Genomic DNA, 24,313 nt, shown 5'->3' with positions numbered 1-24,313 from the left:
CCAGCTTTAGCCTACTTATTTATTAATATTTATTTGTCACGATTCATCACCACAAAGAATGAGCACAAGAAAGTTATGACTGGTAAATTGTTATTACAGTAGAAGTATTAACAGTAATTATATAAAAATAATATAATAAAAACAATCGAGCCCTCAGCTTCTCTCTCCACATTCAGCTCACCATTCCTGCTCGGGTTCTCCTTCTCACACTTCGATTAGATTGTATTGTTCACCACAGTGGAAGGTGGTATAACTGACCTACTGGGGATGTTACATTACACATATGTTTATTTTTCCATCTATTTCTTATGTTAAAATAAAGAAGGAACAAAAAAGAACACACTTTAAAGTCCATTTAATTTAATACTAATACAAGCAGACACATGAAATGCATGTTGAACATGTTGCAGAGTCTCAGTTGTTTAGGTTGTATGTAAGCTTGCGGCGAGTTTACTACATAATATATAAAGTTCAGCGTAGGACCTGAAGCAAACATACAGCAATCAAAGCTGACTAACTTAGAGAAACATCACAAGTGCAGCTCTGGTGAATCAGAACCTCACATGTATTATACAGATCCTGCACTCTAAAGGAAACAACACATTGAAAAATAATCCTGAGCTCTCAAACGTTCTTCATTCCACATGAGCACACTGATCCAGCTTCTGTGTGAAGGTTTTATAAGGCAACTTCCACATTCTCTTCATTCTGGTATAGTGGGAAAACAGTCAGCTGTATCATATATTCTAATCCACATAACTACGATACGTTAAGATCTCCAAGCTTAATAAATGCTGCACCCCTGACCACAAAAATGTGAAATGTGTTGAAACAGATATTTTCTGAATAAAAAAAAGCTTTCTGTCCGCACATTTAAACTTAGCGATTGATTTTTTTAAAATAACGTAGTGTTAAGTTTCCTTTTATTTCAGGATTTCTAAGTCAACAAATTGAATGTTTTCGTGTAGTGATTTGAAACCATAATGAGGCAAAATTATTCACATTGCCATGCCTATATACAAACACAAATAAAACGATTGGTTGACATGGCTGTCAACCAATCGGAATTAAATATTTGTCCAAGGCATAGTATAAATTGTTATACTGTATGGTAAGTGAATGGAAGCAATGTAAATATTGTAAGGATAAAGTTTTATATATAATTTGAAAGCCTACCTGAGACTCACCTGCAACAGTCAGAGTGATGGAGTCGCTGGGCTGTGATGTCACATTTCTCCCCTCCAGCCTCCCCTCACACCAGTACTGCCCCTGGTCAGATCCAGCAGCCCCAGTGATGTTTACACTGTACTCTTTAGTGAGAGATGTGGCTGTCTGGTTATGGTCTCTGTACCAGAAATGTGTCCAGTTGCTGTAGGAGTCCACCTCACACCTCAGGGTGACGGTCGCTCCACTGTACAGTGGGCGCCATTTTGGCTCTTCAGTCAGAGAGGCATTAGGCAGGGCTGTGGAAAGGAGACAGACTGGGTCACAGTTTCTTCTGTCAGAATGTACATGTGACTGAGGAGGAAACAGTTGTGTATGAAATGTAATGAAAAAGAACCTGGCAGAAAGGTACATTGTCTTTGAATTAATAGACAGGCCTCCACAAAAAAAATAATTATTATTATTATATTTGAAGAATTTAACCAAAAGCAAATTGTGTATGCAAAAAAATTTACAGAATTATTTAATGTTAGCATTATTTGAATATCATTGAACTTAGGACAATTATACAAAGCCTCCAGCACTGCTGAATTCATTAGTATCCCAATAACATTTCTGAAATTTACAGAGAGTGGTGCAATAAACAAAAAAATCCAGTGAGTGGCAGTTCTGTGGATGAAAACACCTTATTAATGAGGGCGTCGGAGAAGAATGGGCAGACTCATTCAAGCTAGCAGAAAGGCCACAAATGGTCAAATAACAGCTATTTACAACAGTGCTGCGCAGAAGGACATTTCTGAATACACAACCCAAAATTAAACAATTGAAGAATGGATAAATGCCTGGTCTGACGAATCTCAATTTCTGCTACTACACATACGTAGATGGTAGGGTCTGAATTTGGCAAAACATGATGAAGCCATACTGCATAAAAATCCCATCCTGCTTTGTGTCAGCAATAACAGCTGTTAGTGGAAGTGTAATGGTGTGGGCAATTGTTTTGTGGCACACACATTAGACCCCTTAATACCAACTGAGCATCAATTGAGTGCCAGAACATACTTAAGCATTGTAGCGGACCATGTGCATCCCTTTATGACCACAGTCTACCTTTGTTCAAGATGATACTTCCAACAGGTAATGTGCCATGTCACAAAGCACACGTCACCTGCAGCTGGTTCCACAAACAAGACGGCGACTTCATTTTAATCCAATGACCTGCACAGCCCCCAGATCTGAATCCAATAGAGCATGTGACATATCCAAATTGAAAGTGTACCTGAGACTCACCTGCAACAGTCAGATTGATGGAGTCGCTGCGCTGTGATGTCACTTTTCTCCCCTCCAGCCTCCCCTCACACCAGTACTGCCCCTGGTCAGACCCAGCAGCACCAGGGATGGTGAGTCTGTTACCAGTTACACTGTGACCAGCAGTCTGAGACACAGCCATCTGGGCCTGGTCTTTGTACCAGAAATATATCCAGTTGCTGTAGGAGTCCACCTCACACCTCAGGGTGACGGTCTCTCCATTGTACAGTGTGCGCCATTTTGGCTCTACAGTCAGAGTGGCTTTAGGCAGTGCTGTAGAAACAAACAGACTGGGTCACAGTTCACAGTGTCATGCCAGTATTTTTATGACTATGGAGAAACCAAATCACCCTAAATGAAGGACAAAATCCAGGGCAGCTGCATTCCTATTTTCAATGATATTAAGAGAAAATATTCAAAAATCAGAAATGAAAAAATCTCTAATCCTGATTGTAGTGGCACAACAATTAAACTAAGGAACAGGACCCCAGAATCATCACAGCAGTTGGACCTAGTGCATAATGGGAATGTGCCAATTTTGCAACTGTAGTAACTGTACTCTGTGTACAAATCAGCATTCACATGATATCTGTATGTGGGTGGGGTAACTATACTCTATGGGGTAACTATACTATACCAGACTGGGTAACCCCCCTGTGTGTGTAACAGCAGCAGCTCTGAGGGTGTGCCAGCCTTTAGATGTTCTGGAAATATGGGCAATGTCATGTGATCCAGTTCCTTTTTACCAGTAATATTCCCAGCCAGCTGAGGTCTCTCTAACCTTTCAAGAAAGACTGACATGTTCTCTTGCATATAACTGCCTGTGTGGAGAGACAGTCAGGACAGGCGGGGGTATCTCTATAACAGAGAGAACAGATTGAATCTCTCCCCCAGGTTCCTAATAATGGCATCATCAAGCATACAGTGCAAACTGGCTTTAATCTGTGATACAGTAGAACATGGTTCGCTTATCCATGTACTGGGAAAGCATGTGACTATCTCAGAATGGGTGTGGGCAAGGCTGTGAAGACGGACAGACTGTGTCACAGCTCTAACTGCTCATTACATTACATTACAGGCATTAACAGATGCTCCTACCCAGAGCAATTTACACAACTTTTACATACAACTTTGCTCGTGGAGTGTAGACATGACTACGGAGGGACAGGCATGCTCTGATTGGGGTTGAGACAAAGAGCTAAAGCAGTAGGTTCTCTCATTCTATCATAACAGATAGAAAAGGCTACGTTCCATGGATTAAAACATACAGAAGCTCAAATATTAACAATACAAACAGTGTGACAGGCAGAAACTCAACTCAATTGGTGGTATACCCAGCCCATTTAAGTGAAAATAAGTTAATTTAATATTTGCCTGTAATAAATTAACTGGTACGGGAAGCACAATGTGCACTGGGGATGATTGAATAAATGTGTCAAATATGGTCTCTCTGTGGGATGAGTGAGACCACCAGTGTTCAGTTAGTGTCCAGTTTTGACTCACCTGACACCTTCAGTCTGACAGGATCACTGCTGGATTCAGCAGCACAGTAGTATACACCACTGTGGGCTTCAGTAACAGGTGCGATGGTGTAGATGTTTTCATGGGATGTGTGCTTTGTCACAAGACTATTTGATTCATTTCTGTACCATACGAATCCATGATGTTTGAATGGCTGTCCCGAACACCTGAGAGTGACGGTCTCTCCAGTGAAGAACAGGGGCCAGTTAGGCTGCAGAGTCAGTACATCCTTTGGGCTCCCTGTACAAACAATGCATGCACTATATCAGTACATGTGTTTAAATACTCATGACATGTTTATAGTGTCCTGATTAATGCTGTGGCTTCATTAGATTAACAGTAAAAATCTGATTCTGTTTGTGATCTCTGTATCACCCCCTACTGTAGGACATGCCTTGAGTCTCACAGAATAATATTTCTACATCACCGTCCACATATGCAGTCAAATTAATCACATCATAATGCTGTGAGAGAGTCTTATTGTGACGCATGACATTCTGTTATCAATCATAAGTTTCACTAAACTGTCTGAATAAGGTTTTTTTTAAAATAGATTATCAGGTAACAGAAGGTGGGGTTTGTTTTAAAATCTAGTAACACTCACCCAGTCTTGTCATTAGACTCAGCACTGTAAAAAATAAAAGAAAGGAATCATTGACATCATCATCGAAATGGCCAAAGACATGCAATAAGTACAAGAAAAATACAAAACCATGAATATGTTCCAAATAAAGACTCAATATATCCCCATCATTTGATTTCAAGCTGTTTGATTTCAAGATGTCATCCATGCAGTACTTTGGAAGTTGGGTAAACTCAGGTCCACCAGTCAATGTTTGAGTTCAACAATGATCAGATTGAATGGAGCGTATATCTGTTTGTGGGAGCATATTTGAAACCTTTACATGTTCTGTTCAAAAATACACAGAAAGTTTTGGTTAAAAAGCCAGTTACATATCACCACTGTCATATTATTGTGTGCAATTGTTTTACCTTTTATCATGTAATTTATTGATTTATTATTTTATTTGTAGTACAATATGCTACATTGGTACCTTTTGCGATTATTTATATTTTTTATTTTACTGCTAGAGTGTATTGATGCGCACCAACCTTTTTATTCAAATTACAAATTGCTGCTTGTATATATTTTTTGTAAATTTTCCCACTTTCCCACCTGCCAAGGGTCTACTGATGAAATTTAGTTATCAAGATAATTCTGCGGCTGTTACTAACTGTCCAATGTCTCTTTCAAATATCAAATAAATAAAATTGCATTTCTTCTTTCAAAAAAAATTGGTTAGTGATCATTCAAGGTATGTTATCTACTGAAGCAAAAGCATACTTCTTCACTCATTCTTTTCTTCTTTTCCCATAACGCAGGTCATTCCAATGCAGCCCAAACGCTGTAGAGCATTTTAGTATTAGTGAGGTCAAATCATACTTATTTATTTAAGCATAACTTAACAAATGTGTTGTTGATTTTTGTTTCAATCAAATGCAAATTTCTTTACAAAAACATACTTGTCTTTTAAAAACCTTTACACTGTAAAACTGATTTGGCAGTACTCACAGATCAATGCAAATCCACAGTTTGCCTGCATGATTCAACATGAGGTTTAGCGCTTCAACTTCAGTGGACAAAAGAGCCATAAAAATAACCCTGGCCTTTTATATATACTGTACAGCACCGCTATGCTTGTGTGGACAGCAAGCTGTGAAAAAAATTTCACAGAACCTCCCACCCTTCTACTTCATCACTGCTGTATCTTCTGCTTTTCTGTAACTAAAATAAACTAAATTTAAATATATATCTACAGAAGATCACTCTTACATTTCCTGTCTACTGACAAAAAGCCACCAACAACAGAAGTCAGAATACCCACAGGCACTCACAGTGCCAAACAGAGAATAAACTATCCAAAATTGTATGTGAGTTGTGTAGGCTACGTACAACTCTAAGTACCTGTATGAGTTGTACTGCAGTTGATGACAGATGAATCCTGTGAAGAGTAGTGAAGGAGAATCCTGAAACTACGTTCAGTGATGTCACCAGCAGTCTCCAGAGGGCAGGGGTAAAAATATAGAAGCCGCCAAATGCAGAAGACTCTGAGAGCAGAATTATAGAGGCTAAACAGCAAAATGCAAAACCTCACATCAACGTCAAGAATCCAAAGCCCAGCTTAGAATTTGCCAAAGAATACAAAGACAAGCCTGAAGAGTTTTGAAACAGTTTTATGAACAGATGAGACAAAAAAAATAATAAAATAAAATAAATAAAAACCAAAGCAATGGAAAGCTGAGTGTGAGGAAAGAACTCTGCTTTTTTATTTTAATTTTTTTTTTTAACTTTTACACAGCTGGAAATAACAAACCAAAACAGCAGTTTCTGAGAAATGGTAACACACATACCATGATATTAAAAGCTGACTGTACTTTTGTCTCATATTCAATCCAATTACCGTAAGCACAGAGCAAAACAACAATTTCCCGCTACCATTACAACACTTTTGGGGGTTCTGTTTGTGAGAGCAAAAATAAGGAAGTAGGTCCTGCACAGCAAACCAGCTTCATGTTTTTCTTTCTATTTTTATAAACTAAAGAAAAATGCGGAACTCACTCGTTATCACAGGGAATCAGAGAGACTTTAGGGCAGCACCTTGCTAAATGCACTGGTCCTCTGTGCAATGCAACACTGCATGTTTCAAAAACCTGACTGTGTCAGAGCTCACTGGGAATGTTGGACCGCAGGACAGCTACAATTGGCTAGAGTGAAGCCCTGGGAGAATGTGATTGGCTACTGTGCTGTCCAGAGGCTGTAGTGTGGTCCCCCAGAAAGGTGGCTTCAGTTTGTGAGGAGTACAGCCATCACAACATAGCAGCTCCTCTGATTGGTCAGACTCAATAGCAAGCAGCAGGCTGGTTGCATGCGTTTGAAAGGATGGGGCTGCTATCTGTGCACAAAAAACATACACAAGATGAGGGGCTAGTCTGTGTGCTTACAAACATACACAGGATGGGGTGTTTGTCTGTGGTCCTTTAAAGTTCCAGGCAGTCCCTCTGAATTTACTTGAAAACAGAAGCTATTGTAAAATCATGTGGCCAGCAGGTGGGGCACTTGAGCAATAAAAAAATCCATTGAGTTAAAAAATAAATAAATACTGTACAAATTTTGGCTCCTGCCTAATTTTTGGGGTACACTCTACTATTCAAAATGTTCTACTATCCGGCACCACGGATTCCCTGATGTGATGGAGAGTAGAGATTCTACTATAATGCCCAACATCTGGCCACCATGTCCGTCGCCCAGAGACAGTCTAACTGGCTCCACCCTTCTTGCATATGGGACTTCATGACTGCTTGGCCACAGAATCATTTGTGTTCTGTCTGTTTCTCCAGGCTTGGGAGCTGATTGGCTGCAGCGAAGAGCTGTGTTGGTCAAGCTAAGGACCACATGTTGGAAACTGAAGAGCAAATAGATAGAGGGGGCGGAGTTACTGCACTCTGAGCTCTGAATAAACTAAAGACTTCTCAAGAAACTCTGCACTTCTTGTTCCAACTTCCCACAGCCCCACAGCCTGGTCCGTGGTTTTGCCACGCTGCTGTAAGCTCTGGCTCCAGGCTATGGCTTCTCCCCCGTCTGCCGCCCCTCGTCCAGGTTACAAGCACAACCAATCACATCACTGACAGCCACAAAGGTGCTGTCCCAAGGTTAAAAGTATCTCGAGACACAACACAGACCTGGCCACCAAGTAAACCTAAATAAAATTAACTGGCACACAAGGAATCTCCACCCCGCCCCAAACCCCTGGGGGAATCTCTTATCTTCCCCGATCCTACAATTTTATTACCCGTTGTGCTCAACTAATCTCTCAATGAACACCGAGAGTCCCACCGCTCTGGCAGTCCCAGAAAAGACTGGCATTTCCCCCCATTCACTGAAATGGGACTTTGGTGGGAGGTTATGACAACTAGTGGTGAAAATATGCAAGCCTTTCACGATACAGACACGCACCTGCCAGCATCTATCATAGCCAGACATATGATATGATTTTTGCTCAACTACCCCAATCTCACTTCACACTCTGTTGCCACAATATCCAATTACCTATGTTTCACCTAATCCATTTTCAAAATTCAAAAATCATCAAACAGTCAAGTGAGAACTAAATTCTCTTTGTTGTGACAGCTTTGGGAATTAATGTTTTGTGGGGAAGTAAGGTGTTGTGTAACCTCTCAGAGTAGGAGATCTGCTGGTGCTCAGATGTTTGTAGACCCGACCCTGCAGGTGAGAGAATCACCTGTGGCCAGTGACCATTCCACCACTGTCTGTGTTAATGTGTGACTTTGCCTTTTGACTACACCCTCCTACAAGACAGAAACAAAAGGCTGAGAGCAAGTGGAGGCCACAAAAACAAATGAACAACCCTGATTAATAAACTTTAAATTAGACAATAACTTCATACCAACCTCTCTTTGTTTTAATGTTTATAAAAGTCTTTATACCAGAGTGAGATATCCGCAGGGGTTAAAGTGATGCTGTACTCATCTGGACCATGGGGAGGACAGCAGAGGCATGTTTCACGGTCAGCCAAAACAGCAAAATAAAAAAGGGCAAGATCATATCTGAGCCTCCCCATACACAGCAAGTAAAATAAAAGACTGAAACAGGATGATAAATGGTTATACAAGCCTGGTATCAACAGTTAAAGACGGGCTAAATAGGAATCTGTTAAAGCAAATAACCAAGAGTTTGTACAATATGGCCTGAGGTATTAAATTAGCTGAAAAAAATTAACAGCTCGTGTTTATTAAAATGAGGTGCAGAAGATCGAGGTCATTCATTCAGGCCCAGATGTCATAACAGCGTTTTGACTGTGAGAGGTTCAGCTCAGGAGATAAAGCGTGGAATATCCCCTTTCCTCTGACATTATGCTTAATCACCCAATCCTCCTGCTGTTTTTCTCACCTGTGTCACTCCTGGGGCTCCTGCCCATTCCCTCCTCCTTTATTATGTTCTTTCCTCATCTTATTTTTTCTCTTCTTCCACTTCCTCTGGATCTTCTCTGATGTCTCTCTCATGCTGCTGGAGCCTCCCGTTCCTCTCCTCCCCCTATGCTGTCAGTCGTCTGCAGGAGCTGTGTGATCGGTGTGGCAGCCTTTCCTATTGGGTTTAAAATGTGACGTCCACCATGACACGACCAAGAGCTCCTGAAGCTCACAGCCAGCTGCACAAACGTCTCTAAACATTTCCTTTCCCATCTGTGTCCATGTGTGAGCAGTACTGTTCTCACATACCATTGTTTGACTTTTAGAATGGGTGACAATCACTGCAATGCTCCTCCCCAACCACCAGGGAGTGTGCTTCCTGACACGCAGGGCTGCACTGATGCCAGTTGAAAATTACACAGCATCTCAACAGTATTTCCTTGGACCTCATTTCCCATTTAATAAAACTGAATTTCGCTTGCTTTGTTGCAATGTACAATGAACCTCCAAAAGCGTAAAATTTTTTGATATTTTTTATTTTTTAATAGGAAAATGTAGTGAATGTATTAACTATGCTATTGAGTTTTCTGGTCGTTAAACAGAAATGTATACCGTCTCAGCAGTAAAGGGCTTTGATTGTGTTGTACAGGTGTGGGGTCATATGCCTGTCATGGTGTGGGGGTGGTTTAACCACAGGAGGCCAGGTGGATGTGAATGCCTCTCTAAACAGTACAAACAATCATTAATAATCTAGGAGCCTTCTTATGTGGTGCTCCAGATATATCTCCGAGACATGGCCTCTTCGGCTCAAGGACATTGCTTGCCGCCTTGCTTTGAATATGAGGGAAAAGAGGGGTAATTAATGTTCTGTCATGATACCAATTAAAAAAACAACTGATAGTGTCCTTCTTACCAAGTTTCTCCTGTTTGTTCTGAAGAACTGCAACCTGGAGAAAGACAAGTGACAGACAGAAAACGATCTGACAGGTGAGGCAAGTTCATTGCCAGAAACACACAACACCACACACACACACACATACACATACGGATCTTCCTGCCGACCCCCATTTCAGCCTCCCTCACGCTCCTCGATTTGACGCTGCAGCTCAGACACCAGTTTTAGTGAGTCCCTGTACTTGAAACTCATAGATTCTGCCGTCCAAAGGCTAACCGCAGTAACTACATATTGGTCGAAATTGAGTTATAACTAAAAATGAACTTCTTGATATCTGTTTTATCTTGTGACAAAGTTTCAGAGTTAAATTTTGCTTTGTTTTAGAGAAAAAACGGTATAAAAATTGCAGTAACTACAAAACCCGACTCAAAACCATGGCAGACCGCAGTAAGTGAAGTTACTGCGGTCTGCTTTGGGATTCTACCGGCCGATTTTGCGCTCTACCCATCTAAGTTACCTCACGCGACTGCTTGGGATTCTACCACCAGCTGATTTCACCCATCTAACCTCACACAACAAAGCTGTTTAAGATGGCACTATCTAGGGGAAAGAGGATAGTGGAACTGGTGTTGAAAAGAAAATACCCAGGTAGGCTAAGTAACGATGACATTAAGCGTTGAGAAACTAGCAATCACATTATAAAACACCTGTCAGCCTCGCTATATATGCTGACTGACAGGCGATGTTTAGTTAGCTAGCGTTAGCTTACCTGCTCCCTGAAAGCTGTAACATTATCATCTGTAACTTCACATCATCGCCGATGCCATGTCATGCATTTCAAGATTGTTTACAATCTAGCCTACGCATTGTGGTTATTTGCCATGAATACGAGTGCGGAGAAAGAAGCGCATGTATCCGCAAATAATATAGATTAAAAATGTGCACAATTTCGTACTGCAAATGAAAATAAATGTAGGCTATAAGGCCTAGGCTACTCGCTAAAATGCCTATTTGGGGAGAGCTGGCTATATATGATAGTATTGAGTAGCCTATTTTGTGGATTAATTGTATTGATACTCAAGGAAAATCAGGGAAGTTTCTGCCACTGCTTAGTGATTAAAACGGATTTTTCTAAATCGCATTTATCATTTAATCTCCCTAACACAATGCGAAGAGCTGTCTGTCACTTTCCAATTGATTAGTCAGATCGTTTGCATGCTTGTTAATCACTGAAAATTAATTAAAACAGTTTGAGATCAATTAGTTTAAAGGAAGGTTTTGCGCCCACCAAAACACGCCGCTGTTTAAAACATGTAATATAATGAACACATTGTACTGTGATTCAGTGTAGCCTTGTATTTATTCATTGTGTTAAATAGTAAAGACAAGGATAATGAAAATTATTAATGTGATTGTCATCAATGCAACAACAGTGGTGGTGGTGACAACGATGATGAAATTGAAGATGATGATGCAAAGTTTAATTGATAGGAAAATAATTATCTAGATAAGTGATAAGTAAAAAAGTGAAATGAAATGATATTAAGACTAAACGTCTAAAATTCTCAATTTGTCTTATTATGAGTTATTAACAGTTGATACAATTGATCCAGTAAAAGTGGTCTGCTATGGAGACCAAACTTGATAGATTGGTTCATATCAATGTCAATGACTAACAGCACACGGTAGTCCCACCATAATGGAGTTCAAGAAGCCTCACTCTCCCATTGCCATGGTTACCTTATTTAGATGTCATATCTGGTTTTTCCTTGACAGAGTCTTGCTTGGTACTCACTGCTGTAGAGCCATCTCTTCCTCTTGAAATGTCTTCTGAAATTCCTCCTGCTCCAGATCGGCACTTTTTATTCTGTTCTCTCTCTTCTCCAACATCAAGTCAAGTGCATCTCTCTCTTAACACATTTTCATGCATCTCCTTTGCAGCTCTCTGACACTTGCCTTTATGAAATATAAAATGGTGAAAATACACATTTCTAATATAAGCTGTTGTACAAACAGCAGTGCACTACTTCAGCCATAGATTCCATTAAAGCTTCACATTCTGAAAGTAACAGAAATTAATCAGACTCATCTACAGTATATGATAGTATCGAGCAGTATTCATACAATTTTGGGAAATTTGCCAATTACTAATTTCTGTTTCTCACCTTCAGTTCCAGTTATTACGATGGGAGAAGAAAGCATTCTTCTGATTCTTCTAATTTTTTCTTTAGTGTCTCTAATCTAAAATGGACAAACACATGGATTATGACAAATACAAGCTCTCCTGAGGCAAATACTTTACATGTGGATAAAATTCATCCGAAGCTTACTTTTTTATTCAGGGCTGAAATTTTCACATGACTCTCATCCTTTTGTTGAGCAAACTGCTCCAAAAGTTGCTTGTTGGTCACTAAGAAATCAAAATAGAAAGGAAGAAAGAGACTACATGAGATTATAGCACAAGATAATCTGGCCCTAAGATCTACATAAAAGATGTCAGAGAAGGAAATAGATGGTAGTTAATCAAACAATGTAATAAAATAAATAAACTCACCTTGATTGGTCCTGCTTTTAAGCTGGAAAAGGAAAAATAATAGAATAGAGGTATCAGAATAAGATATTTTGCTTAATTAAACTTTTCAAAAGTCAAGCAGGCAGAGTATCTTGGTCAATAGAAGGTACAGTCTTTATACAATACAATGTGTGTTGAAAACTGTGAGTCACTTAGCACTGATAATAATGAAAGAAATGCTTATTCTTTTTCTCATGAGCACATCCAAAGCCGGTGTCATGGACATGACCATCTTTGCTGTCTGATGGAACACAGAGCCTGGCTGCCATTTCTGTGGCAGGATGTTGATGATCAGAACAGAAACAATCAGGGTTGAAGGTCAAAGGTCACTGGAGTTGTTCATTTGCTGATGTTTCTGATCACATGCAGTCCTATCTTATACGAGAATTCCTGAACACACAACAGTAAATAGCACAGTGTAAAAAGTAAAGATGTTACCGTTTCTGAATATGCTCGAATGTGCAGCTCAGCTTGAAGGAGTATGCTGGTGATGAACTTCAGTGAGGAGACACTGTCCTTCATCCCATTGATTTGATTGAATGAGGCCTCTCCTGAATCCAAAGAATATGAGGATCATTTTAGGGATTTCAATATAACCGCATGACAGGATGTTCTCCTCACCACTGAAGAATGACCATCTTAACAGCAGTAGCAGGAAGCAGGTACCTGTTGATGGGCGATCTGATGCAAGACAGATATCCAGCAACGGGCCAATGTCCAGGTGGATTTTGGGTGTTTCTATACAAAGTAACACAGTGCTTTTCCTGGTGCTGGTAGCAGAATCCATTTCCTGAAGAAAAAAAAAAAGATACTTATGAATGAATGAATGGCAGATTGTGTAAATATACATAATTGAACCTCATTCAGTAATTCAGAAGCAGGTCCAGCCTCCAGGATTGGGGTCTCCACCCATTAAATGTCAGAACAAAATGGGTGGAGACCCCAATCCTGGAGGCTGGACCTGCTTCTGAATTACTGAATGAAGTTCAATTATGTACACACATTTTAACTGTAGTCATTCATGAGCTCATGAATAGATTTGACTATTCATGAGCTAAAGACTGTCCCTGGGTAACTTAATTAAACATTTTCCAATACTTTCGATTTTTAAATAAATTGAAAGATGAACACAATCTGTATATAAAAAAGCGCACTCATGAACTAACGGCTGGATTTTGGAAACGCGTTTAAATATAAAACCGGCGCAGAACCTCTGTTCATTCGAATTCGAATTATGACCCAATGCAGTTTGTGAGTTGTCAAAAGCGTCAAAGAGGGATCCACAAGTTGCTGGAATTTTGCCCCCTTCCCCCAACATGAATCTTGTTTGTTTTTTAAAAATAAAATATAACATTTTGTCGTAATTCAGATTTGAACAGCAGGTTACGCAACGAGAAACACGGCCGACCTGTCTGTAGCCAGGTCTACGAATGTTTCATTGCCCATTATGAAAATCAGCGGAAATTTCTGTATTTAAAAAAATGGATTTAATTTTTTATTTTTATTTTATGGTTCTGTTAACAGAGATACAGTCACATAAACCCTTTACTAAAACAGGAACTGGGTCTGAAATATATATATATGGGGGCCCAGTCGGGGAACCCTTTAAAAGGAATCCGGGGTGGGGTCACAGGAAAAGATAAAACACCCGGGGGAACAAATACGGGGACCAAATCTCGGGTCATAATGAATTAAAAAAAAAATTTTTAAAAATAAATAAGGGTTAAAATTTTGGGGTAAAAAGGCATAGATGCTCTTTATAACTTTTAAGTGAAATTTTTTCCCCTACAAAAAAACTGTTTTTGATAAATAAAAGTACCATTAACGAAAACTTATCTTTTCACAGTGAATTTAAAAAATTTTTTCTAAAAAAATTTAAAAAAAAAAAAGTAGGTTAGGGGCCATGGTGGAATCTGGGGGACAGTCTTCAGTATAAAAGGGGGAAAAATGGGCAGGGTTTCCTGTCCTGACTGCAGTGGGAAGATGGGGGGGTTTCAAAAAGTCCCCCCCGCGTCAGAAGCTCATTCCACCCCCAGGGGTCAAACAGACTGGAAATGTGACTGGGAAGATAGAGTATGAAAAGGAAAAAAAAGGGCTTGGAAAAGAGAAGAAAGGGGGGAAAAGGAAAAAAGAGAGAGGGGTTATTGATTTGGGGGAATGGGGGGGGGTTTCGGGGAAAGGGGAAATTGGGCTAATGTTTTTGAAGACTCCTTTTTGGGGAAAATTTGTTATACCCCCAACCCTTTTTCCGGGGAAATTTAAGGGGGAAAATTTTTGGGATCATAGGCCCCCCAAAGGCGGGGAAAAGTTTTTTTAAGGGAGGAAAAAAAGACCCCAAGGTCACATTTTAATTTTTTTTTGGGGTTTTTAAAATCACCAAGTCTCATATTAAACCCATCAATCCCCCATCCCCCCAAAAACAGGTTTTTTTGGAAATGCTGCCAAAAAAGGCCCCCTTTAGTAGAAAAAAGGGCGTAAAAAAAGTCTTTTTAAAAAAATTTTTGGGCCTTTTTTGGGTCAGGGAAAAAAACTTAAAAAAAGAAAGCCCCCAACTCCCCCTCTGAAATCTTTGTAACCACCTTTTTGGGCAACTTTTAAGGTCTAAAAAAACCCTAAATTTTATAATGTAACTTTTTTTTGAATACAAAATTGTCGGAATTTTTTAAAAAAATTATTCCCAAATTGATCTTTTTTGGCTGGGGTTAAAAATTTTTGAAAAGAAATTTGCATCCCCCCAAACATCCCCCTGAACTCCTTTTGGCCTAAAAAAGCTCCCAAAAAGTTCACTTTCTTAAAACTGAGGCTCCCCAGGGCCGCCACCCCCTCTAAACCCCCAAAAATTCCTCCCCAAAACCCCCGCTGCGGGGCTGCCCCCGGTTCCCATGTGCGTCTGCTTTTTTACCCATGCTCCTCCCCCCTCTGCTCGGGAAAAAGACGGAGCTGCAGGTTGGGGGCGCTCGCGTGGTTTCTAAATTGTAAAAATGCTAAAAAAAGGGGGAAAAGCTAATGACCCCGGGCGCCCCCTTTTTGGGGTTAAAATTTTTTTTTTTCTGGGGGGAAAAAAATAAAGGGGTTTTGACATCCCTGTGTTTTTTAAAAATTTTTTCTCCCCCCCTTTTCCCCCTGTGGTGGCGGGAAAAAAACAGTGTTGATCCCCCAGGTCTTGTTCAAACCCTTTTTTCCCTTTTGGAAAAAGGGGGAAAAATTCCGTATTTTTTTTTTTTAATAGTCAGGTAAAAAACAAAGGTGTCCTTTCCCACCCCCGGGGGTTTTAAAAAAAAAAAAAGGTTTTTATCTAAATAATTTATTATTTAAAGTCGTTATATCAACGTTTTTGTGCTGAAATTTTTTTATTGATTCCTATTAAAATTTTCCCCAAACTTTTTTTAATGACTGCAGCCTTTTTTTCAACCCCGGGGTCTCCTGTCCACGATTTTTTCCCCCCTTCAGCCCTGAGCCAGGAGTGCCGCTGTCCTTTGGCACCCCCGCAAAAACAGAACCTTAGGGCACTTTAAAACTATATGATCCTTATGTGGGGTTTAAAAGGGGTCTGCTTTAAAGAACATCTTTTTAAAAAGGGGGCTCCCCAAAAGTTTTAATTTTCCCCAAAAAACACGCTATTATGTTAAAGACGTAGCCAGTATAATATTTGAACGGTCTTGAAACCCCAAAAAGGCCCGGTTTTATTCCCGTGTAGGCAAAACCGTTGTCCCGGAAAAGGGACCTCCTGCATTGTTTCAGTATAGGCCCAGCTGTATAAATGGACCCCCAAGGTTTCCCAAAGTAAAAGGGGTTTTCCCTCCCCCTGGATCACAGTGGGGGACTAAAAACCCCGGGGGTTTAAGTCCTTGTAGTCTACTTTTAAAAAATGCTTTTTTAAACCAACAACCCATCCCCTTTATTCCCTGGGCCCAATTTTATTTTTTTAAAAAAATTAAAATTTTAAAAACAAATTTTAAAAATTTTTCTATTCTCATTTTTATTTTGATGGGGGCCCCCTTTTTTTTTCATTTTTTAATTACTCATAGTTTTTTTTCGGGGAAAAAAAAATTCAAGGGAAAAAAAATACCCCCTTTAAAAACATTTTTTTAAAAAACCCCTTTTTTAAAATTTAAAAAAAAAAAGGGAATCGCTTTAAAGCAATTCAAAATTACCCAAAAAATCAAAAAAATATGGTGGAATCGGGTAATATTGGGGGTTCCCCAAAAAAACCCAAAAGCCCCCTTTGGGACTTATTTTTTATTTGTCCCAAATTTATCCCACGGGAAAAAAGAAGACAAGAAAAAAAATTTACTGGGAAAAAATTTTTATTTCAGTAAAAAAATATTAACATTTTTATATAAAAAAATATAAAAAAAATCCGGGGGCCCCCCATCTCTGTCCACATTCAGGGGGCCCCTTCCCCCCTTTGGTTTCTCCTTCTCACAATTGGATTTGGTTTTTTATTCCAAAAATTTTTAAAAAAAGGGGAAAACCCCCCCCCAAAATCCTTTTTTAAAATTTTAAAAAAAAAAAACAAGCAGAAAAAGAAAGCAAAATTTTTTAACATGTTGCAAATCTCAGCTGTTTTTTTCTGTATGTAAGCTTTTTTGGGAACCCCTTTAAAAAAAATAATATATAAAAAAATTTAGCATAGGAAACCGAAACAAACATACAGCAATCAAACAGACTAACAGACAAAGGGAAACAAAATTTTTGGGGCCCCCTGAATCAGAACCCCAGAAAAAATTAAAACCCCCTCCTGTTAAAAAGGCCCACGCCCCTTTTTTTTCCCCCAAAAAAAACCAATTTTTCCCCCCCCTTCACCCCCAATCGGTTTCCCCCCTGGCTAAAAAAATCCCTTGAAAAAAAAACCTGGCTCTCAAAAGTTCTTCATTTTACATGGACACTGATCCACTTTTTGTATGAAGGTTTTTTTAAATCCCCAATTTTCCCCATTTTCTTCAGTGTATTTGCCCCCCCGCTTCCCCCAGACGACCCCCGCCCTCAATTTAAAAACCAAAAGAAATTTTATGTAAAAAAATTTCTGAATTTTTTTTTTCAAAAAATTCATTGAAATTCAATTACCCAAAGCCCAAAATTCATTCAAGGCCTGACAGTTGAACAAATTTAAAGTTTTTCTTCCCAATAATTAAAAAAATTATTTGAGTTTTTATTTTTTTTCAAAATGAATGGACCAATGGGAACTTGCTTTTGAGTAAATGATTCAGCGGGGCGACATTTCATTGGTGCTGAGGTTGAAAACCAAAAGCTGGCCCTTTTTGTGAGCTGCATCTTGATTAATATAATTTCCTGTGTTCAGTCATTTCCTTCCTCCTCTTTATTCCCTTTTAATACCACTCACAACAAGGTGTGGCATCTGCAAGTCAACATATAAGCATGGACACATGGTAAAGAGTTTTAGTTTTTTGTTAACAAATTATAATGAGCAAGATACCCAATCTAAAGCGTTTTGACCGGTATGATAGCTGGTTCCAGAGTGGCGATTCAAGCATCCAACAGAAGCTTTGCTCCTGGGATTTTTATGCGTCAGTCTCTAGTTTTCATGGGGAGTGGTGCAATAAACATCCTTGATGCACTTTTCTTGGGGCAAACACCTTGCCAATAAGGAGGCCAGAACAAATGGACACCTCGTCAAGCTAGCAGAAAAGCTACAATGCTCATTATAACAGCTGTTTCAAAAGTACTGGTAGAATGTGCATCTCGAATACCCAACCCAAGACTATCAATTGAAAATGGCGAGACTGTAAGATTTGCCCCAACAATGAATCATCCTGCTTTGTCTCTGCAGTAAGGCTGGTAATGGTGTGGGGAATTTTTTTGTGACACCCCTTAGCCCTTAATACCAACTAAAGCATCATTTGAGTGACAGAACATACTTAAGCATTGTAGCTGACCATATGCATCCCTGTAAGGCCACAGTCTCTTTTTTCAAGTGGATACTTCCAACAGGTAATGCATCATGTCACAAACATGGCGGTGACTTCATTTTACTCCAATGACCTGCACAGTCCCCAGATCTGAATCCAATAGAGCATGTGACATATACAAATTGAAAGCGTACCTGAGACTCACCTACAGTCAGAGTGATGGAGTCGCTGCGCTGTGATGTCACTTTTCTCCCCTCCAGCCTCCCCTCACACCAGTACTGCCCCTGGTCAGACCAAGCAGCACCAGGGAAGGTGAGTCTGTTACCAGTCACGCTGTGACCAGCAGTCTGAGACACAGCCATCTGGGCCTGGTCTTTGTACCAGAAATATGTCCAGCTGCTGTAGGAGTCCACCTCACACCTCAGGGTGACGGTCTCTCCATTGTACAGTGGGCGCCATTTTGGCTCTACAGTCAGAGTGGCTTTAGGCAGGGCTGTGGAAAGGAGACAGACTGGGTCACAGTTTCTTCTGTCAGAATGTAGAAGTGACTGAGGAGGAAACAGTTGTGTATAAAATACAAGGGAAAAAGAACCATGTCAGAAAGATTAATTATCTTTGAATCAATAGATGGTCCTGTGCAATATTTCATAAAATATAAATATTTGAAGCATAACTTCAAAAGTAAATTATATATGTGAAATCATTCACAGAATATTTTTATTCTCTATAGTGTGAGCGTAAGTTGAATATCATTGAAATTAGGATAATTATACAAAGCCTCTAGCACTGCTGAGTTCATTAGAATCCCAACAACATATCTGAAATTTACAAAGAGAGGTGCAATAAACAATAAAATCCAGTGAGTGGCAGTTCTGTGGGTGAAAATACCTTATTAATGAGAGCGTCCGAGTAAAATGGGCAGACTCATTCAAGCTAGCAGAAAGGCCGGTTAAATAACAGCCATTTACAACAGTGCTGCGCAGAAGGACATCTCTGAATGCACAACCCAAAATTAAACAATTGAAGAATGGATAAATGTCTGGTCTGACGAATCTCAATTTCTGCTACGACACATACGTAGATGGTAGGGTCAGAATTTGACAAAACAGGATGAATCCATACTGCATAAAATCACATCCTGCTTTGTATCAGCAGTAACGGCTGGTAGCGGTAGTGTAATGGTGTGTTTTTGTGACACACATTAAGCCCCTTAATACCAACTGACCATCAGTTGAGTGCCAGAACATACTTAAGCATTGTAGCAGACCATATGCATCCCTTTAGGACCACAGTCTAGCTTTTATCAAGTTGATACTTCCAGCAGGTAATTTGCCTTGTCACAAAGCACACGTCACCTCTAGCTGGTTCCACAAACAGGACGGCGACTTCATTTTACTCCAATGACCTGCACAGTCCCCATATCTGAATCCAATAGAGCATGTGACATATCCAAATTGAAAGCATACCTGAGACTCACCTGCAAGAGGGATGGAGTCGCTGCGCTGTGATGTCACATTTCTCCCCTCCAGCCTCCCCTCACACCAGTACTGCCCCTGGTCAGACCCAGCTGCACCAGGGATGTTGAGTCTGTTACCAGTTACACTGTGACCAGCAGTCTGAGACAAAGCCATCTGGGCCTGGTCTTTGTACCAGGAATATATCCAGTTGCTGTAGGGGTCCACCTCACACCTCAGGGTGACGTTCTCTCCATTGTACAGTGGGTGCCATTTTGGCTGTACCGTCAGAGTGGCTTTAGGCAGTGCTGTAGAAACAGACAGACTGGGTCTCAGTTCTGTTGTCATGCCAGTATTTTTATGACTATGGAAAAAACAAATCACCCTAAATGAACAAAAACCAGGGTAGCTGCATTCCTATTTTCAATGATAGTAAGAGAAGATATTCAAAAATCAGAAATGAAAAAGCTCTAATACTGATCGTAATGGTAAGAATTAAACTAGGGAACAGGACCCCAGAATCATCACAGCAGTTGGACCCAGTGCATTATGGGAATGTACCAATTTTGCACACTGACTAATGCCTGTCAACACTCACCTGATACCTGTATGTGGGTGGGGTAACTATACTCTGTGTACCAGACTGGGTCTTTTTACCAGTAATATTCCCAGCCAGCTGATGTCACTGTAACCTTTCAAGAAAGACTGTCATGTTCTCTTGCATATAACTGCCTGTGTGGAGAGACAGTCAGGACAGGCGGGGTTTCTCTATAACAGAGAGAACAGACTGAATCTCTCCCCCAGGTTCCTAATAATGGCAATCAATCACACAGTGCAATCTGGCTTTAATCTGTGATACAGTAGAACATGGTTTGCTTATCCATGTACTGGGAAAGCATGTGACTCTCAGAATGGGTGTGGGCGAGGCTGTGAAGACGGACAGACTGTCACAGCTCTAACTGCTCATTACATTACATTACATTACATTACATTACAGGCATTAGCAGATGCTCCTACCCAGAGCGATTTACACAACTTTTACATACAACTTTGCTAGTGGAGTGTAGACATGACTACAAAGGGACAGGCATGCTCTGATTGGGGTTGAAACAAAGAGCTAAAGCAGTAGGTTCTCTCATTGTCGTAACAGATAGAAAAGACTACATTCCATGGATTTAAACATACAGAAGCTCAAATATTAACAATACAAACAGTGTGACAGTCAAACTCAACTCAGTTGGTGGTATACCCACCCCATTTAAGTGAAAATAAGTTATTTATATTTGCCTGTAATAAATGAACTGATACGGGAAGCATAATGTGCACTGGGGAAGATTGAATAAATGTGTTAAATATGGTCTCTCTGTGGGATGAGTGAGACCACCAGTGATCAGCTGCTGACCAGTTTTGACTCACCTGACACGTTCAGTCTAACAGGATCACTGCTGGATTCAGCATAACACCTATATACACCACTGTGGGCTTCAGTAACAGGTGCGATGGTGTAGTAGTTTTCTTGGGATGTGTGCTTTGTCACAAGACTATTTGATTCATATCTGGACCATGTGAATCCAAAATGTTTGAATGGCTGTCCCAAACACCTGAGAGTGACGGTCTCTCCAGTGAAGAACAGGGGCCAGTTAGGCTGCAGAGTCAGTACATCCTTTGGGCTCCCTGTACAAACAGTGCATGCACTACGTCAGTACATGTGTTTAAATACTCATGACATGTTTATAGTGTCCTGATTAATGCCTCAGCTTCATTAGTTTAGAACAGTAAAGAACTGATTCGGTTTGTGATCTCTGTATCACCCCCTACTGTAGGACATGCCTCGAGTCTCACAGAATAATATTTCTACATCACCGTCCACATATGCAGTCAAATTAATCACATCATAATGCTGTTAGGCAGTCTTATTGTGAAGCATGACATTCTGTTATCGATCATAAGTTTCACTAAACTGTCTGAATAAGGTTTATCTCTGATAAATTATCAGGTAACAGAAGGTGGGGTTTGTTTTAAAATCTAGTAACACTCACCCAGTCTTGTCATTAGGCTCAGCACTGTTTTTTAAAAAAATAAATAAATAAAAAATAAAAAAAAGACAGGAATCATTGACATCATCGAAATGGCCAAAGAAATGCAGTAAGTGCAAGAAAAATACAAAACCATAAATGTTCTAAATAAAGCCTAAACACATCCCCTGTCACGGTGAGGTGGAGGGTTAGGACCCAAATGCGGAGGGGGAAAAACTCAAACTCCAAAAAAAGGGTAAGAACAAAAGACTTTACTAAACAAAAAGGGAACAAAGGGAACAAAAAGCCTTGCAGGGCAACTCTTCAAAATAAAGGAAAACTTCAGAAACATCAAACAAAGAAAATCCAAAAATCCATAAAGCACGAGGAAACAGAACAGGGCAGGAACACACAGGGCAGGAACAGGATCAGAAACACAACCGAACAAACTAACTAACAACGAGCAAGGATCCAGCACTGAGTTCAGGAGACGGGAAACTTAAATAGGCAGACACAGACGAGACACAGGAGGGCACAATGAACACTCAGGCCACAGGGAGGGAAGGGAAAACGAGACACCCAGCAAACAATAATGGGATAATTGAAAACAATAATACAATTAAACAGGACACAAAACAGAAGTGCCGCCATCTGGCGGCCCAACAAGGAAACACAGACAGGAAAACACAGAACCATGACATCCACATCATTGCTGTTTGATTTCAAGATATCATCCATGCAGTACTGTGGAAGTTGGGTAAACTCAGGTCCACCAGTCAGTGTTTGTGTTCGGCAATAATCAGTTTGAATGGAGCGTATATCTGTTTGTGTGAACATATTTGAAGCCTTTACATGTTCTGTGCAAAAATACACTGAAAGTTCTGGTTAAAAAGCCAGTTACATATCACCACTGACATGTAATTAAGTACAATTGTTTTACCATTTATCATGTAATTTTTGTTTTATTATTATATTTGTAGCACAATATGCTATATTGGGACCTTTTGCGATTATTTATATTTTTCATTTTACTGCTAGAGTGTATTGATGCACACCAACCTTTATATTATAATTGCAAATTGCTGCTTGTACATATTTTTTGTAAATTTTCCTACTTTCCCACCTGCCAAGGGACAACTAGGGACAAGCTAATTCTGGGGCAGTTACTAACTGTCCAATGTCTCTTTCAAATAACAAATACATAAAATTGTATTTCTTCTTTCACAGAAAATGTTAGTGATCATTCAAGGTATGTTATCTACCGAAGCAAAAGCATACTTCTTCACTCATACTTTTCTTTTTTTCCCATAACGCAGGTCATTCCAATGCAGCCCAAATGCTAAAGAGCATTTTAGTATTAGTGAGGTAAAATCCTACTTACTTATTTAAGCATAACTTCACAAATGTGTTGTTTTTATTTTTCAATCAAATGCTAATTTCACCACAAAATCATACTTGTCTGTTAAAAACCTTTACATTAAAAAACTGATTCGGTAGTACTCACAGATCAATGTGACCCCTCTGTTTGCCTGCATGATTCAAGAGGAAGTTTAGTGCTTCAACTTCAGTGATCAAAAGAGCGATAAAAAAGAAACCCCTGGGCTATTGGGATGGCAGGTATGCCATCCCGCCAAGTTACGCCATGGCGGGGGCATGCCCCATACCTATACAGCACCGAGAGTTTGACTTGAAAGAACTGAGGAAATGTTGGGTAGCATTGCTTTGAGATACATCTTATGTCATTTCGGTGAGGCAAGATAGGCTATATTGTTTGTAGTATCGTAACTTGGCGTCATTTTGATATCAATACTTTTTAGTAACTTGGCATTTTTGTACGTTGAAAACGTGTTTTTTTATGAGATATACTGTACAGCACCTCTAATGCATTCTTTTCTTATCTGCTTGTGTGAGCAGCAAGTTGTGAAAAAGTTCTCACAGAAGCTCCCACCCTTCTACTTCATCACTGCTTTACCTTCCGCTTTCCTGTAACTACAATCAACAAAATTTAAATATATATCTGCAGAAGATCACTCTTACATTTCCTGTCTACTGACAAAAAGCCACCAACAACAGAAGCCAAAAAACCCACAGGCACTCACAGTGCCAAACAGAGAATAAACTATCCAAACTTGTATGTGAGTTGTGTAGGCTACAGACAACTCTAAGTAGCCTACCTGTATGAGTTGTACTGCAGTTGATGACAGATTAATCCTGTGAAGAGTTGTGAAGGAGAACCCTAAAACTACAGTCAGTGATGTCACCAGCAGTCTCCACAGGGCAGGGGTAAAAATATAGCAAACCCCCAAATGCAGAAGACTCAGAGCAGAATTATAGAGGCTAAACAGCAAAATGCAAAACCTCACAACAACGTCAAGAATCAAAAGGCCAGATTAGAATTTGCCAAAAAATACAAACACAATCCTGAAGAGTTTTGAAGCAGTTTTGTGAACAGATGAGACCAAAAAAAAAAAAAAAAAAGCAATGGAAAGCTGAAAGTGTGGAGGAAATAACTTCTGCTTTTTAAT

General features: G+C 39.8%; 1 protein-coding gene across 1 annotated transcript; it reads right to left on the bottom strand.

The window, feature by feature from the left end:
- On the bottom strand, positions 1-23,423 carry LOC135246891 (basement membrane-specific heparan sulfate proteoglycan core protein-like). The gene is made up of 8 exons (XM_064320161.1): positions 23,293-23,423; positions 21,813-21,836; positions 21,190-21,447; positions 19,797-20,081; positions 18,525-18,812; positions 2,455-2,745; positions 1,177-1,463; positions 1-708 (listed from the first exon to the last, which is right to left on the bottom strand). Exons 1-8 carry the CDS (start codon positions 23,321-23,323, stop codon positions 679-681), a joined length of 1,494 nt encoding a protein of 497 aa, XP_064176231.1. The 5' UTR covers positions 23,324-23,423; the 3' UTR covers positions 1-678.
- Positions 23,424-24,313: the final 890 nt, after the last annotated feature.

The sequence above is a fragment of the Anguilla rostrata genome, unplaced genomic scaffold (genome assembly GCF_018555375.3).
Source record: "Anguilla rostrata isolate EN2019 unplaced genomic scaffold, ASM1855537v3 scaf0959, whole genome shotgun sequence".
Lineage (NCBI taxonomy): Eukaryota > Metazoa > Chordata > Actinopteri > Anguilliformes > Anguillidae > Anguilla > Anguilla rostrata.
This window is presented reverse-complemented; position numbering and strand designations above follow the sequence as displayed.

Coding starts and splice junctions, on each gene's coding strand:
- LOC135246891 (XM_064320161.1), bottom strand. CDS start 23,323: ATGCAGGCAAACAGAGGGGTCACATTGATCT. Junction 20,082..21,189: donor TGTTAGACTGAACGTGTCAG/GTGAGTCAAAAC, acceptor CTGTTTCTACAG/CACTGCCTAAAGCCACTCTG. Junction 18,813..19,796: donor CGACTCCATCCCTCTTGCAG/GTGAGTCTCAGG, acceptor TCCTTTCCACAG/CCCTGCCTAAAGCCACTCTG.